This window comes from Labrus bergylta, chromosome 3, assembly GCF_963930695.1.
Source record: "Labrus bergylta chromosome 3, fLabBer1.1, whole genome shotgun sequence".
NCBI lineage: Eukaryota > Metazoa > Chordata > Actinopteri > Labriformes > Labridae > Labrus > Labrus bergylta.
In genome coordinates, this window is record NC_089197.1 from 11,902,261 (window position 1) to 11,919,055 (window position 16,795).

General features: G+C 39.0%; 1 protein-coding gene across 1 annotated transcript in view; it reads left to right on the forward strand.

The window, feature by feature from the left end:
- The window catches only part of luzp2 (leucine zipper protein 2), a 174,577-nt gene that overhangs the window by 97,717 nt on the left and 60,065 nt on the right, over positions 1–16,795 (forward strand). Inside the window, exon 5 of the mRNA XM_020643214.3 lies at positions 4,394–4,456. Within this exon, the coding sequence (XP_020498870.2) occupies positions 4,394–4,456 (63 nt within the window). The remainder of the gene's footprint in view (positions 1–4,393; positions 4,457–16,795) is intronic.

Here is a 16,795-nt window from a genome sequence, read left to right on the forward strand (position 1 = left end):
TTTGCCATTTTCCTTAGACCATTAGCAAATCCCAGTCGCATGGTTTTATGGTTTGTGTTTGACATTCATGTTTTGTTAAATGGTATTCATCAACCCTGCCGAGTTACAAGATTAAAAAGAACACCCCTGCAGCATGCAAATGCCACACACGTTTAGCATAACATTGAAATACGGTAGCCGCTTCAGTTTCCTCATGTCCACATACAATTCAGAAGGAAATCTTTGTATCGGAAAAGCCCCAGAGAGAATCACCATTGAGACACTGAAGACTCATCTCTTTTTTTAGCAGATTCTATGTGCAGAAACAAAAAGAGGTAAAGTATGTCATTAAGTGGGCAATGAGATCGGGCCTACAGTATATTTACCATTCTGCATGAGGGTTTGACTGTACATTTGCTCATTCTGCACAAGAGGAAGTTTCACATATCATTTATTTTATTGCACACAAATTTCCTGTCTCAGAGAAGGAATATAATTGTTGCCGTAGCATTTAGTTTAAAGCTAGCGCTTTGCTTTAGTACATCTTCACAGAGACGATACATGGACATCAATCAATTCATCAAGCTTTATGACAGACTCGAGGTCCAGAGAACAAACAACAGCATGATACAGAAGTAAAATAAAAGGTCATACTTATTATAGTCTATGGCAAATGTATTAAAACATGCCTGAAATTAGATAAACCAACTCATTTAGATTTAGGCATCTCTTTTCAACATACTCAACAGGTAAACATATATCTTGCCTCATCAGCAGATTTCTCAACTTCTAACGACCATTGCATCCCCTGTTTTTTTTTTGCATTTGAAATACTAAAATGTTTTTTTTTTTACTAAGACTAATTAGGTGAAGGCTAAAATAAACATAATATAAATATTATATTATTTACATAAATAAATAGGCTTTAAATAAACATATTTTGATATTTTGATTAGAAATTAAACAAATACATCTGCTAAGATACAAGTTTTTCAGTAATTAATTCAATTAAAAGCTTTGGTACCGCTGGAAATATCCCGACATGGTTAAAGTGCATCAATATACATGAAACACGTTTTAGGCCACATTAGGCAAAAATATCAATTTAAGAGTGAAACAGTACTTCATGCAATGCTTTATTTCCCTACCCACCACTCTTCTTACATTACAAAATCCATTATTGCAGGAGCTGTTGGAGCTGGCAGATTTCTGGAGCATTAAAATGCATTAAATAATAATAAAAATAGAAGCATCCATCACACTGAAATGGAAATGTATAGAAGCAGCTATTCAGCCCCTGTGTTTACTCATTTTAACTAAAAACCTAAATGCTGCAGGAGAATGTTTTTTTAAACCATTGCCAGGGCCTGTGGCAGTGACTGAAGGCACCAACATCAAACCCTGATGTTATCGTGCCCGCTTGGGTATGTGAGTCAACCGGTGAGGCTTAGTTTACAGTTCCCTGGGGTGCATACCTGCTCTGAGGTCACCAGCCCCATGAATCTCTCCCCTTTGTTGCCCAACTATCTCGATGACCTCTCTCAAGGACGCGCAGCTTGCAAAAATACATCCTTCAGTATGAGAAAAAAAGAAAGAAAGACGAAAACCTTGAGCTGGCTTTCTCTCACACAGGGAGAATTCATTCTTTTATTTATATATATATATACTGTAGCCCGTGGCAGCCAAGGTTTCCCATCTGCAGTTGGTTTCTTGAACCTCTGCCTGGCTGTTAAACTTGAGCAACACGCCTGCACCAGTTAGACATGCTGAGCTCCTGATATAAGGGTTGCGATGAACTAAGATATCACTCTGACATGATAAGCATATGGTCTATTAAATCAGGCACACAGTGGAAAAATAAAGTCGCAGGAATAAGTGCCTCAGAGGATCGTATGTGCCGCAATCAGAGACTTTGAGATGGAACATTTCTGAACACTTGTTATATTAAACTTTGTCAGACTCCACAGAGATGAAATATATGACAGAGGTTTTTTTTTGTCAGAGTTAACAGTCTTTAAGTCCTGATGGGTGGCCAGCTTAATTTGAAAATCTGGGTTTCATTACAGCAAGGGGGCCCGTGTGCCTCTGTTGGTTTACAAGGAACAGTGTTAGTTTATGATAGGAGACTCAATATATCTTTTGATTGTACACCAACACCACCCATGGCGGTTAAATTAAAGACACTAACTCAAACGCCAATAGTGGTTTTGCCTTCTTACACTGGTTTCACTGCACTCATGAAGGAAACATAACCTCTAATGCAAAAAGGCTGCTTTAATTTCTCTCTTTTGTTCATCGTGGTTAATGAGAAAAAAAACAAAATGCTGCACCAGGATGCTCTTTCTTTCTGTGAATCTTTGTGTTTTGGGGGCAGTGACTAAACATAACTTTGACATTATCAAGCTCTGCTCTGGGAGGTGACTCATCTTAGTGGTCTAGTTTACAGCTCCTCTGGGGGCTTTGCTAGAAAGTGGGGTTGGGGAAATTGGAAACAAAGAAAGGGAGGGGGAACATTGTTTGCTCCTGGTAACATTCGCTTCTGCATGTTTTAAATGTACGGTGCTGGAGAGTGGAATTGAACTGACAGGCTGAGTCTGGTGATATTTTGAATACGGCCAACAAATCCAGACAGAAACCAACATATAATATGTTTGCATGCACAGTTAGTTCAAGGTACGTTTACAGCTGGATTCATTGGACTAATGTCCTTTTCCCAGAATACCATTGATTCCCTTTGTGGTGTTATGCCCCCTTTCAGCTAGTAACTGTTGGACCTTCCTCTGATTGATCTATTACATATATCCACAGTAATTGAACATCTCCATCCTGAATTTGTCTTCCATCCCAGTACTTTAACAAGTTTAACTCCCTCAGCTGACACAATACAAACCATGTCTCCTCATTTGTCCAAGAATGAGTGGTTCTCACTCTAGCATTCTCCTTGTTGATACATGAGTGAAGGACAACTTTCCCCAATGAGACTACAAAGTATATCCTATCTTATCGTATGGTATCGTATCATACCTTTGTCTTGTAGACTTCCAGGTCAAAGTCTGGGGTGGGGGATGGCCTAGCTGTTACGTTGCGCTCCTTCATGTACCAAGGCTTTAATAGTCATCATCGCAGCTGCCGGTGGGTTCGAGTCCAGCCTTGGCCCTTTGCTGTATGTTGTCCCCACTCTCTTCACCCAACGTTTCTTGTCTCTCTTCAGCTGTCCTATATGATAAATGATAAAAGTCCCAAACGTAACTAAGTCCAGCACAGGGTCTGTGGAGCACGCCCAGAATGCCTTGGCCAGTTTGTGTCCAATTGTGGTGTATACATGCAAGAGTAAATCGACCCTCAACTGTTTTATCTAGGTGTTTTAATCGGACTTCATTGGATTTAGTATGATTTCAGACCTACTAACGAGTACATTTTAAAAGTCCAGTTTTAGTCAGACAACGACAATGAATCGACTTGTATTCAGCATGTGAACATAGCAAATACATCTATACTAGCAAGTGGTGTTGGTATCCAAATCTTAGACTTTTCTTCTGTTCCAAAGAGCTCCATTGTCATCCATATACGCTGAACAAATAATACATTTATGAGCTGCATTGTTTAACTGAATGACATGTTTTTTTTATTACCATGAATGTAGGCCCTGAAGTCTTTAACAGAGTAAATCCCTCATACATCAATCTGCAGTTGCAGATCTAATAAATGAACAAAGGTGGATTATTCTCTGACTGAAAACTAGTTCTCAAAAATACTAAATCTTCTAGGATTAATAGTGGATTTATTTTGTGTGAAGTTTGCAATAAACTACAGTAACAAGCCGTTCTTGAAAAATTAAGCTGTCAGTTGTCAAAAAGGGCTTTTGGGAAATGCCAACGACAAGTTAGGTACTTGAGTTGGTATTTTAAAACTGGTAAAGTCATCGTCTGTTTCAGCGTGTTTTTCCATTTGATGACTCTAACAACAACATTTTAAAAATGTCCTGACTTTCCCTTAAGAATTGGTGGACAGTAAACCAGATACTGACAGTTTGTTTTGTTTATTGTCATCACCATCACTCCATGCTCCTCAGATTTAAGCAAACTGCTGAACATCCTCCAGTCTTTGTTCAAAAATATTTGGATCATTATCTGTGGCTCAGTGGTAGAGTCAGTCGTCTTTCAACCAGCAGGTTTTGGGTTCCAGTCCCAGCAGCCAGATGTTGATGTATCCGTGGGCAAGACACTTAACCACGTCATCACAGTTTACTGTACATAGCATCAGGTGTGACATGCGGAAGATTAGAACAGCGCTATACAAGCTCAAGTCACCATCATTCACACATTTACCATTGAGAGGAATATGCTAAATAAAGCTATACAATTAGTATGATTACCTTTCTAACTTGTTTCTTTTTATCATTTTTTTTCCTCAGATCAAATTTCTCAAAGTGGAAATGGAGAAAAAGACCAAAATCATTAAGGATTTACAGCAAGAGGTGAGTCACCAAAGTTTCATGTAAAGCCAGTGTGGATGAAAAAAAAGATTGTTTGTCACGTCTGTACTGTATGTATAGCCAAGAAAAAAGGGGAATTTACTCCAATCTAAGGATCAGGAACACACTTCCCCTGCAATTATGTCTCACATGTCATTTCATGATTTTTGTTGTTTGGCAAAAGCTGCCTGAAAGTCTCCAGAAACTGAGGGGGTGCTTCCAATCAAAGGTGGACATACGCTGGCAGGAATACATCTATTTTAGCGAGCACTTTGCAAACACTGGAGTGTGCCTTTGATTGTGATTGTGATCACGACTGTCTTGGCTTTTGTTGACTCAGAAATGGATCTCTTCCCTTCTTCTTCTTCTTCTTCTTTCTCTTCTGTGATAGATTTCTTCCCTCATGATTGTTGAACATCAGTGCAGAATAGTTTGCCTAAAAAGGAGGTTTTTTCCTCTCTTTGATTCTGAGGGGCTGACACCAAAATCTGGCATTTACTGCTGATGCCTCAGACAGCTGAGAAAAAGAAAAGTTCTGCTGAAGAAATACCATTATAGATGTACTGAAAGTATGTGACACCGCATTATGTACAGTTTGGCTTGTTATCTGTAGGAGTCGGAAAAAATAATAAAATACACCAACTAAAAGAAAACAAACATCAAAACAACACGGGCCCATTAAGTGCAGCATACTTGAGCTACATCTGCAACAGCGGCCTTTAAAGGTGTTCACACGTTTTATTCTTCCATTGTTGCCTCTGTCTGTCAGCTATGTAACATGAAGACAACGAGAAAGAAAATGTCAGACTGAAACTTCTGCAGCCCAAATGAAAAGGACACCTGCAGTGCTGCCCACTCCACTGAGGTGATGGTAGAGCCTTTATTCAGAGCCAGTCGCTGAACGAGGCAGACAGACTGACTCACATGGACTGACTTTATTCTCACAAGAAATGCTACAACACCTACAAATTGTACCTTGTTTCAACCCTTTCAACCCTTTTTTCATTGTGAAATGTGTCGCATAAATTATAGCACCTTGTGGCCAAAGTGGAGTAGATCTTAATAATTGTTGTTTTTTCCTTTAATACTGTTTCAATTTTAAAATCAGACAGACTTTATGAGTGCATGACAATGTCATGTTAGACGAAAACGATCATTTTGCTGCAGTGATCTCTGCTGCGGTGTGAAAATTGACTTTAGCCAGATGTTCCAAATTAACTTGACACATGAAACTCTGCACTGGAAGCAGGATGAACACATGAAATAAAGAACCCAGCTAAACATAATGACATCAGTTTACTGATCTATGTGTTTGATGGAAAAGGATATGTGTTAATTCATTACACAACACAGCAGATCATAATCAATAGGTTAAAGAGGATCAGGTGAATCTTCTTGTTTTTATTGTTTAGTGTTTTAACATTTTGAGTTTCTATCAAAATCAAAACAGTTCAATTATACTTGGACATTAATATCATACATTTTAGCATGCAGGCATCCCAATCATTCTGGATTTAATGTTTTCTTTAACAAGATCTTTGACAGTTTTTTTCACATCAGTCACAAAGTTGTTGCAAAAGACCATTTCTTTATATTTTCTTACCACAAAGAGCAATGCACTTAAAGATAAATTATAGAGCTTTGGTAGTAATAAAGATTAGGGTGCCTATTTTAAATGTCTTGTGCAAAATTGTCTAGATTGCTTCCTCTTCTGATACCAAGATGCTTCCTCATTTTTGATACCATGAAGGCGCTGCAGATGGATGCCTCAGTACTCCCTAGTGCTCCTCATCTGTCATTAACCAGTGCACAGTCTTTAATAGAAACGACCAACCTCATGTATATGAATCCATATGTATGGTAACTACATCATTTAATATCACTTTATTTCAGCATCAGTTGCACTTTTGACCATTGCATTCTGGTCTCATGTAGGCTTGTTTATATTAGTTATTTTATAAAAATTTCATTTTTAAGTGTTAATGTTTGTACATACAGAGCTATGTATGAGCTATGAATCAGATTCTTCTCTGTGATTGATTTCTTCCTGCGAGATTGATTGTTTAATATCAGTGCAGAATAGTTTACCTGTGGTGTTGCGTTAAATATGTTGTTTTTCTTAACAGAAAAGTTGAATACTACTTGAAGATTAATATAATTTAGCATGCAGTTATCCGAATACTAGTACGACTGCGTCCTTGTATTGGTCCTGTGCACAATGAATCTACAGTCACTCAACTTATGATGGATTAATGTTGGGTCTTTGTAGATAATGTAACAATGAGTAAGGTCTTTTACCTGCTCTTTGGAAAGTGTCTTGAGGTAACATTTGTTGTGAATTGGCACAATATAAATACAAATTGATTGATTGATAAAGAAATAGAAATCTGGAAATAAAAATACCACCATGGTTTTCAGTCAATCAATCAAACTTTATTTTTATATCACATTTTAGACAAATTAAATTGCAGTTCAAAGTGATTGACAAAGGGTAGTTTGAAAAAATAATTTACAGATTAATACACACCAACAAGAGTTTAATAAAATAACAATAAAATACAGATGGATGGCCAAAGTAAAATAAACAAGACATATAAGCAATAAGATAAAAAATAATTCACACAATAAACATTTAAAAATGAAGAAGTAGCATTTAAAAAGGTAGCTCTTAAACGAAAAATGAAAGTCTGTGAACGTGAGGTTTAAATTTGTACTTGCATGTTTGACTCTGCAGGGAGTAATCAGAGGTAGCTTTAGAGACTCTTCTTTAATCAGCCAAGTGGTTTTCACAGCAGGAGGCTGCACATGTTGGGGAGATCAGTTTAACAGGCTAAATGACCCATAAATGAGGCCATGATTTGACTTTTTAATGAACAATTACGGATTCCTTTACTCTTAAACATCTTGATCCTGACATAAAACAAGTACCAAGACACTGGCAATGAGGTAAGCGAAATGATCTTTGCTCCGATGTTTGTGAAAAGCTCATTACCATAAGTCAATCCTCAATGTTCTCTCTCGTCTCGCCGAGACAAAGAGCTGGGAAATAGTGTTACCAAGGGTTTGACCTGAATTAGAGTAAGCAGGAGTGTAATTGGAGGGAGTTAAAATAACACCAGTAGTTTTTGGATGAATAACTATGTAAACGCCTTTGCACGCCAACTGGAACGACATCAAGGTTAGTTACTGCGATTACTCTGTAGGCAGGAGGAGGGAAAAGAGCAGAAGCACAAACATAAGGCACCTTTCATAGACCCACTGCTACCCTCTCACATGAGTGTTATACTTTGTTGACATTTTGAGCTTTGCCTTTTTCCTCTTCCAGATCTACATATCTTAGGGAAAGGCCTCCTAAGCCTTGAGGGCCTCTATAATTACACCTTGAAGAGGTCATTTGCGGTCAACGGAGAGGGAGGTTCCCAGACATCTGTGACATGCTGACATTTAAGTCCTGGCTACATGCAGCGAGTCATGAGTCGGTTGTGTGTGGGGAACAGAGACCAATTTTAAAAATGTTCTTGTGTGCAGAAATGGAAAGCAAGGCAGTTTCATTTATAAGGCTGTTTCGTACACAGTGGTAGAGTCAAAGTGCTGTGCAAAGAAGTGAGACATAACACAGTACAAGAGTAAAAACAACACAGACCTAAATGCTGCAATGGTTGGGTTATTATGGAAGTCAATTGTTGAAATTGTGTATACATTAGGATGTTTCTATTGCAGAGTCGACTAAACTCTCCAGTTCTTAATTAGCACAAGTTCCCAATTTGAAAATAACAAACATTCTTAAACTCAGGGAAAGAAGAGGAAGAATGAAAACTTCATTAATCCCAGGGTGACATCCAGCTTTTTACATTCTGTTATTGAGTCACCCTACAAACACACTGGCCAGTAAGACACACTCATGCACAAACAGGATTCTATGGACATGCACTAATGGAGCGATGTCAGAGTGAGGGGCTGCACTCGAAAAACACCTGAGCAGCTGTGGTTTTGGTGCCTTGCTCAAGGGTACCCTGCGTCACATCTCCATCAACCAATCCAAAATGTCATTATTTGGTCTGTACCATGACTTCAACAGGCCAACCTGCAGTTCATTCAAATGGTGCAGCTTTACAAGTAAAGTTCATTCACACATTGTGAAACATAGTGGGGAAACTATATGTCTCTTTATAATGACCAAACTGTCTGAGCAGCCAACAATGTTGAGGTAGAAGTTGTAAGAACCTTCAGTACTCTGTGTACAATGACACAACTGGCAATGGTTTTAAGAAATCCTTATGCCCAACCCCCCGAAAAAAGGTTTTCTAAACCATAGAACACTGTAGTCAAACCATTAGAGATGTCACAACTACATCTAAATAACTACAAAAACATTGTAGTCTTTCTCTCATCTTCTGTAAGATGAATGAGTTTGTATTGTGTTTGTTTATTTTTTCCTTCTGTACAGTACATTAAGTTTATGTTTGTATGAATTGTGCTTTACAAATAGAATTGAATTGAATTGAATACAGTTGAAAGGTGTGGGTTCAATAGTATGGTCATCTTGTAGGCTGCGTTGTTGTTTTATTAGAATGTATTACACTAAGATGTCTGTATTGTGTCTGCCCTATTCATATAACTGAAGGCTGTCTACACCTTTGATACATTCCTCAGTACAATCAAAACCTTAACAAAAGGAAGGCTTGAGTGCCACTTCATTTTGTGCTTCTGATAACTTGTTCCCCCTCAAAATAAACGCAAGGTATTTTTTATGCTGCATGGTTTTTATTTTATTCAGATTCACAAGTCCTTGGCTATATGTATTCTAACCCTTGATATAGATGAAACAAACCTCTGTGGGGCCAACCTCCTTCTTTTGTGATTACACCGGCATTACAATTTAAAATGTGAGTTTATGTCGGCCCATCGCTGTGAGTTGTGATGTGATGTCAGCGGGGATTCTTTGCGGCCACAAATCACTGTGAAGTCATCATCGACGCTTCACTTTCAGGACTGATTATGAGTATTTTGAGGGAGAGTGATTTACAGACAGACTCGGATCCTGCTGGCATTCATCAGTTTCTCACAGAGCATTGTAATAGACATCGTTTCCACACTCCGTTCCTCACTGCTCATGCTGATGTTTCTCGTAGTGTGAAAGGCTTTTTCCGACATTGTCCTTCTTTCATGTTTTTTTGATGTAATTTCACCTTTTAAACGTCAGCAAAACATCATGCATCAGAGAGGGACAGTTTACCGGATCTCTCTGTGACAATCATGGCAGGAAAAGTGACAGCAAACTGAAGCAGGGAGAGAATGGAAACAACATCGATGTGTGAGTTGACCAAAACAAAGACGAAGCCGATACGATCACGATAGAATCTTAGTCTATCCAATTATAAATGTATTATTTTATTTTCTTAATTAAATACCACAGATCGCTGCCTTAAAGTTGTTGATGTGATGGTTGGTTTTGAATATCATTTCTGTTCAGTTTTTTTTCTCTTTTTGTTATTTGAAGTTCATGAAAGAGGAATAAAACACAGATGAAATGAGAAAAGGAACTGCTAATTTCAAAGGGTGATGTGTACTCAAAGTGTGTGTAAGGCATTAAACCCAGCGATACACTCCCTCTGTGACTCTTTATGGCTGTAAATGTAGGCACATTTTGTCTTATTAAAAAAAAAAAACATTTGAAAATAATTGCTAAGCTTTCCGGGGAGGCCTTGAAAAATAAGCGTCCTTTGTTTCTCATCAATCAGAATATTCCTCAGAAACTACTTCAACACAAGGAGGTCCTTAACTCCATTGAGACCCGATCAGGACTCCTCCACACGTATGATCACTGACATGAATCGAGAGGAAAAGTTAACAGGCAAAAAAATGGATGTCTAAGTAAAAATGGGAAGAGACAGGTGATGGCGGGTGATGTCACATTTTGCACAGACCTGACAGGTGATGTACATCCTGGTCGTTTGTGCTCACATAGAAGAGACAGCAGACTCGACTTGTAACGCAAGAATGATGGTGTAGTTGACATCCAGTGAGAGTGACAGTGTTTTTTGTTTTTTTTTAAATGAGAGAAGGTCTAATCCGTCATTGCCATTGAACTAAAGTTCTGGAAAATGTTGGGACAGTGCACATGTACAGCTAACTTGACTACATGTCTAACTCTATATGTGCTACATTAATGGACATAATGGGAAGTATTTCAAACTTTGATTTTATGTAATGGTTGAATGCTATAAAGTAATGGTTGAATGCTGACCCCCTTGAAACAAGTCAATGTCTATGTCCTGCCCTGGCTAGAATGTTGTAACTAAATAAAAGATGTGAAATCCACTGACACATTTCATGGGTCATCCAGTGGTGGCAGTAACTTAGTCTGTAGGGATTGGGTAGAGAACCAGAGGTTGGCAGGTTCTATGGGCTGTGGCTCAGTTGGTGAAGTCGGTCGCCTCTCAACCGGAAGGTCGGGGGTTTGATCCCCAGCTCCTGCAGCCACATGTCCGATGTGTCCTTGGGCAAGGCACTTAACCCCAAGTTGCTCCCGCTGCTTCGTCAGCGGTGTATAAATGTGTATGAATGGGATTAGTCACTTGTGTTGGTCACTTTCCATAGCAGCCTCTGTCATCAGGGTGTGAATGGGTAGGTGTGACATGCGGTTTGAGTAGTCTGAAGACTAGAAAAGCGCTCTACAAACTCAATTCCCTTTACCATTTACCAAGTCCATTCAAGTCTCGGTATGGACCGAAGTTTGTGGAATTGGTATGGTTGCTAGAGGATCTCAGCACTGCAAGGCACTGAACCCCCCAACTGCTTTGGACCCTTGAGCTTGAACCCTAAATCAAATTATTTGTTTAGATTGAAAATTGTATTGTCATCATGTCCTTCCATCCTGGGATTATATGAAAATGTAAAGATCTACTCTCTGTGTCTTCCCATATGTTGGGAGGCCAGGAGTAGATAGCGGATGTCACTGTCTTTATTCCTCATTGGTTGCACAACACAGCTTGGCCCTAATTCATTCATAAATAGTCTACAGGAGTGGACCCAGGCAAAATAGGAATGCAAAATGTTCAGGTAATAAGACTTTTTCACCATATACAGGTGTATGCGTATGCTTGCAGAACAAACAAAAAAATCTATCCAGTTCCTTCAGACTCTCTTCACTGAACACCAGACACCAGGATGGTATGGGCGCCTCATTGAGATGCAAATAAAATCAGTACAACAAATCCATGTGTCTTAGGTTGCCATGGCAATATGCAAACATGGCACACAATGTGGAAGTAGCACAAGAAGCTCACAAACATCAACTAACCAGATGAGCCCCCCTAAAAAACCAAGACACAGGGAAAGTATGATTCTGTTATTGCTGTCAAACATTAGAGATTATACCCAGATGAAAGCAGTGTTCCCCAGATTGTTTTAAAATGTGGATGCATGCAACCAGTAAATAAAGGTATAATATAGTAGAAAACAACATGCTTAGATTAACATAAATTACTAAAACTACCAAGAGCCAATAGTAAGTTACAATTACCAGCTTCCCTATATACAAAAAAGGTAATAATTATGCTAAGGAAGATAAGGAAATTCAAGCTTTGAATGGAAATCAAACTTCATAGAATGAAGTGTTCGGGTGTGTGAAAATGTCCCTGGATAGTGTCACAGAGTAAGACTGCCCATGCACCCCGCTGGTTCAGTGCCAGACCCGTTTCTCTCTCATGTACGTCTTTTGAGTTTCTCTCTATTGTCGGTGGGCATGTTCTTGAAATGTCTGACATCATGCTCATTTCACACCATTTCCAGCACTAAAACACCATCTGATCTAAGAACTCTCTACATACAGCATTGATTCCCCTTCCACTGAGATCAAGATGAAACCCGTAAGACTTGTCTGTGAATCCATGTATTCACCATAGAAACACAGACACACCATTTAGCATTTGATTGAATGTGGCTCAGTGGGTTAAATGGTTGTGGAACTGTCTCCTCTTTTCAGTCAGTGTCAAAATCGTATTCATGAGTGAATGAATTCACATCTCTTATTTTTTATCAACCAGCTAACAGCACCTTCCTTTAAAGAATCTGCTGCTACCGGTGATTCTCATCTTTTTCTATGGAGCAGGCAAAGAAGAGAGAAAATGGTTTTGTGCCAGTCATAGAACCGCTCTTTATTGTGAGCTGCATTAATTAAATTAGTCCTCAGTTCAAGCTAAAATACTGAGTCAGTATCTGCCTTATGGCATTACCAGGGAGCTTGTTCCAAATGTGAAAGCACTGCATTTGTGTCCTGCAGCACTGAATGAGAGCAGTGCTAAAGTCATTGCTGGAGGAAACAACATTAAGGTAAATCTATCTTGGATATCTACTTAATGAAAAATTCTTTAAAGGGTATTTTTTTTCAAACCTTGTCTCTCACTCCATCTTATAGCTGATTACATAATATGAAAAGTTGTTTGCCTACCCTGGGCGGAGCAGCTTCTAAATCTGTTGGTCTAACAGAACAATAAGCTAGTACACCTGGTGTTGGAGTCCTTTCCTTTATTGCAAATTGCAGTGAAACTGCATGCTGCAAAAATCTGCATGCAGAGCAGGTTGTTTTGTACAGTATTGTTGTTGACCTTAATAGACACATATATGAGGAAAGGCAATTCAGCTGAGCTAGGTCAGGGTGCAAATGCTCACGAAAAATGCATCCTGTATACACGAAGAAGCTTAAGGGTTGGGCTCCAAAACCAAAAGAACTCTGTTTTCTCTGTTAGATTAGTACAGTTGCATCATTTTATGAACACCAACCTAAAAGTAGACATTTTATCTTTACCTGTATGTCTATGAGAAGCATCTTGGTCTAATTTGGATATAAGTGCTCTATAATTAGCTCTGTTGTAGCACAAACTTTCTGAGATAAGTATTCTCCAGAATCCAACGTTTGATGAGTTTTTACTTTGCTCCTGGTTTTGGTTGTGTTAGTTACAGGAGTCGTTTTTTTGGTGACAGAGTTTTAAGTAAAAGGAATTAAGACACCTTGAGCTATAATGATTATAGACCTTCAGTAGATGGGGGTGGGGGGATGTGTTTTGAAGAAAGGAATAAGCTGATAAACTGTATTTGAGAAGGGAACATAGCCTGGTTTAAAAGTGAAGTGAATGTCAAAGTGCCTTGAATCTGCAGTCTTTGTAATAGCCAGTAGGGGGTGATGTCACAGAACCAGACAGGAAAATTATACTTCTCTGATTCATTACCTCAGTTAACAATTTCCTGTTGTGTTTATTGTCTTAATCACTAGTAGCTAATCATTCTGCAATCCTGCTAAGTCCTACAAAGAGTAGGAACGGTAAAAACCACTGCGGCCTGTCAACTAGGACACAGACAAGTAAAAATTGATGGCATAATCAAAATTATGAAATGTATGCTGTCAAGGGTTTGTTGCGGATGATGTCAGAGTGTCCACTTCTAATTATTCAAGTCAGTCAATTAATGGCAAAGTTCATCTGTAGCAGAGGCTGCTGTGCTGGAAATGTTTTCTGGCTCTGTTATTTGTTAATTCATTATCAGCATGGGCAGCTTATGCAAGAGATGACGTCAGGGTGAGTAACGTTATAATGTGTTGTTTTAATTAGAACTGAAAACCCTAAGCGAGGGAACTGCCAAATATAGTGAGGCCTTATTAAATCCCTGCATGAGAACAGACACAAGGTCTTCCTTGAGCAGAGAGTATATAAACACAGTGAGTGTTAATCTAACAAAGTCTGTGAGAGGAAAAAGCCTATTTAGAGAATATTCAAATCATGAAGTACAGTAATCCCGTGTAGCTTGTCTGCGAGGAAATCTGGAGTGGCAGGTAAGCGTGAAAGCAGAGTGTGTTGCTTCAGTATCTCACACTCACAAGAGGGCGTGTTTCCTCTGGGAGCCCTGCAGGTGCGGCTTGCATTCAATCTGCATTTCCTCCCAACACTGCCAATGTGCTGTAATAAACAAAAAGACAAATTACCGCCTGAGACACAGCCAATACAGCAATCTTCTTTTATTTACAGGTAATATTTCCCACTTTCAGAATTCCCATACATTATTCTCATAGCCTTGGATTGTCCAATTAGTTTGAAACTATAAACCATTTCCTAACAGTACAGTTTCAGCAGTCACAGATACAAGTCTCTAATCTATTGCTGCACTGCATGTACAGCCGAGGGGATGCTTCATTTATAATGACTTGTTAGGTTCAAAATATCTCCCACATTTATCAGCACTTGGCTGCTCCAAAACGTTCCTTTATGCACATAAAACTCCTGGGATGCTGTCACAGTCAAGTTTCTGGTTTTGCAATTAATTTTCTGTGCAGCTTTGTGTGTAGCAATCAGACGGGAACAAACTCCTTTTTACTGTATCTGTCCAAGGCGGCTAAGATGGAACATAAAGTACCTCAGCCTGAGTTATCCTAAAGCCCATGGATACAGATATCTGAGATGAAAGATGTTCTTGTTCCCTTTTTGTACAGCTCTTCCATACATATCAAGGCAGCAAAAAACTGCCGATACATGCAGTTCTACTTGCTCTAATCAATTTAAGTTGGACATTTTTTAGGGCTGTGAATTAAGAGTAAATCCAGAGTTAGTTCACAAAAAGAGTCGTAGTCGGCCAAGTTTTCATTGGTTAGGCAAGGCAGTGGTATTGTGTTATTTGGCAGAAATGTGGGAGGTAGGGGTCAGAATCACAGGGTAACTCACAATGCCATAAGTGAGGCGATATGTGAATGTCTCATGATGATTATAACATCACAATACAGCAATTGTTATATTGGAAGACAATCATGTAATGAGGCATCATGATACCTGGTTGACTGCAGATAACTAACTGTCCATAAAAAGGAAGGATTGATGTATTTACGTCTTATTATCACCTCTTACCAGGCTTCATCCTCTTCCTTCTTTTCACAACTGCCTCACAGTATCACACTTTCTTCTTCTTCCTCTTTTGTCCCACCGTCAGCTTCTTCTTTTGCCAGTTAACTCTTGTTCACGTTAGCCTCATTCCTGTCATGAGCACCACTGTGAGAAGTCATGAAGTAGTGACACGGTGAGTCACTCTGATGGGGAGATCTGTTGACAGTGCCTCATTTTATTTCTGATTAGAATATTGATTCTTGGCACAAGTGGTTCAATAATTGTATCAGACAAGTCCAACAATGTATTTCTGGATCAATATGTTGTCTAACCCCTCGTGAGAGGTTGTACTGCAGACACAGGGAAGGGTGTGATTTCCATGCTTTAAGTTAAAGTCGGTATAGACTGTCCAGGTAAGCTCTGGTTAAGTTATAGCTGTTGTGAAAAGGGTGCTGTGATGTATATGCTGATCTGTGTGAATAAAGAATGTTGACTGTGTAGCCAGTTAGCAGCTCCTGAGTAAAGCTAACTGAATCAGCCTACAGAAAGCAGCAGCCTCAGGTCCGCTTGCAACGTATTTAAATTTACCCCTTTTTATTTTTTTATTGTGGTTAGCAGTATTCTGACTGTGTGTCTACAGTGTTAAATTAAGTAGTCAAGACTTACTATGTCTGTTTTGTTATTATCGTCTTGGACTTTTAACTTACTTTATCAGAGGCAGCCTAAAGGAAGATTGATCCAGTAGATGTCGCCCTTGAGTGCCAGCATGAAACCAAAACAAACTGCTGTTTGGCCACACCGGCCTCATACTAAGGACTTCGCTCTCCTTCATCGACACACCAAAGTACAAGTGGCGGACAAAATTGTCCTTGGCTTGAGCTGCAATTGCCTTTGTCTTGCATTTTTGTGTTAGCAGGCTAATGTTAGCACACTTTAGTTAGCGCATAGCATCACTTTGCATGTACTTGACACGGAATGGCCATGATACGTTTGCGTGGCATTAAAATAAGCATTGACTATATTATAATTATTTTCTGTAGCACTTGACTAAAACAGCTTTCATACGCAAGGAGAGGAGTCGGCCGAGCCGTCCATGTGAACCTGACGAAAACACAGCTCAAACAACAACACAGCCTTCCTCTTCTCACTCGTTGCAGACAGTCATGATTCAGAGAGATATTTACAGACGATTTATTTATTTCTGGTGTATTTATGTGTAAAATATCTCACATTCTTCCTAGTACTAGACGAGTAGACTATTGTGTCAAACTGACCACTACTGCTCGACTATATAGGAACGTCTTTAGGCACCGTCAGCACTTGAGTTTGTGATAAGTTAGCTGATAGACACATGGATTAAACCTTATTTTGACAGAAATGAAATGGCTATATTTCAATTCAAAACATGCCCTAACTACACCTTGGAAAAGAGTGAAGAACAAATGCTGTTCAAATATGTTTTAAATAAAACCTA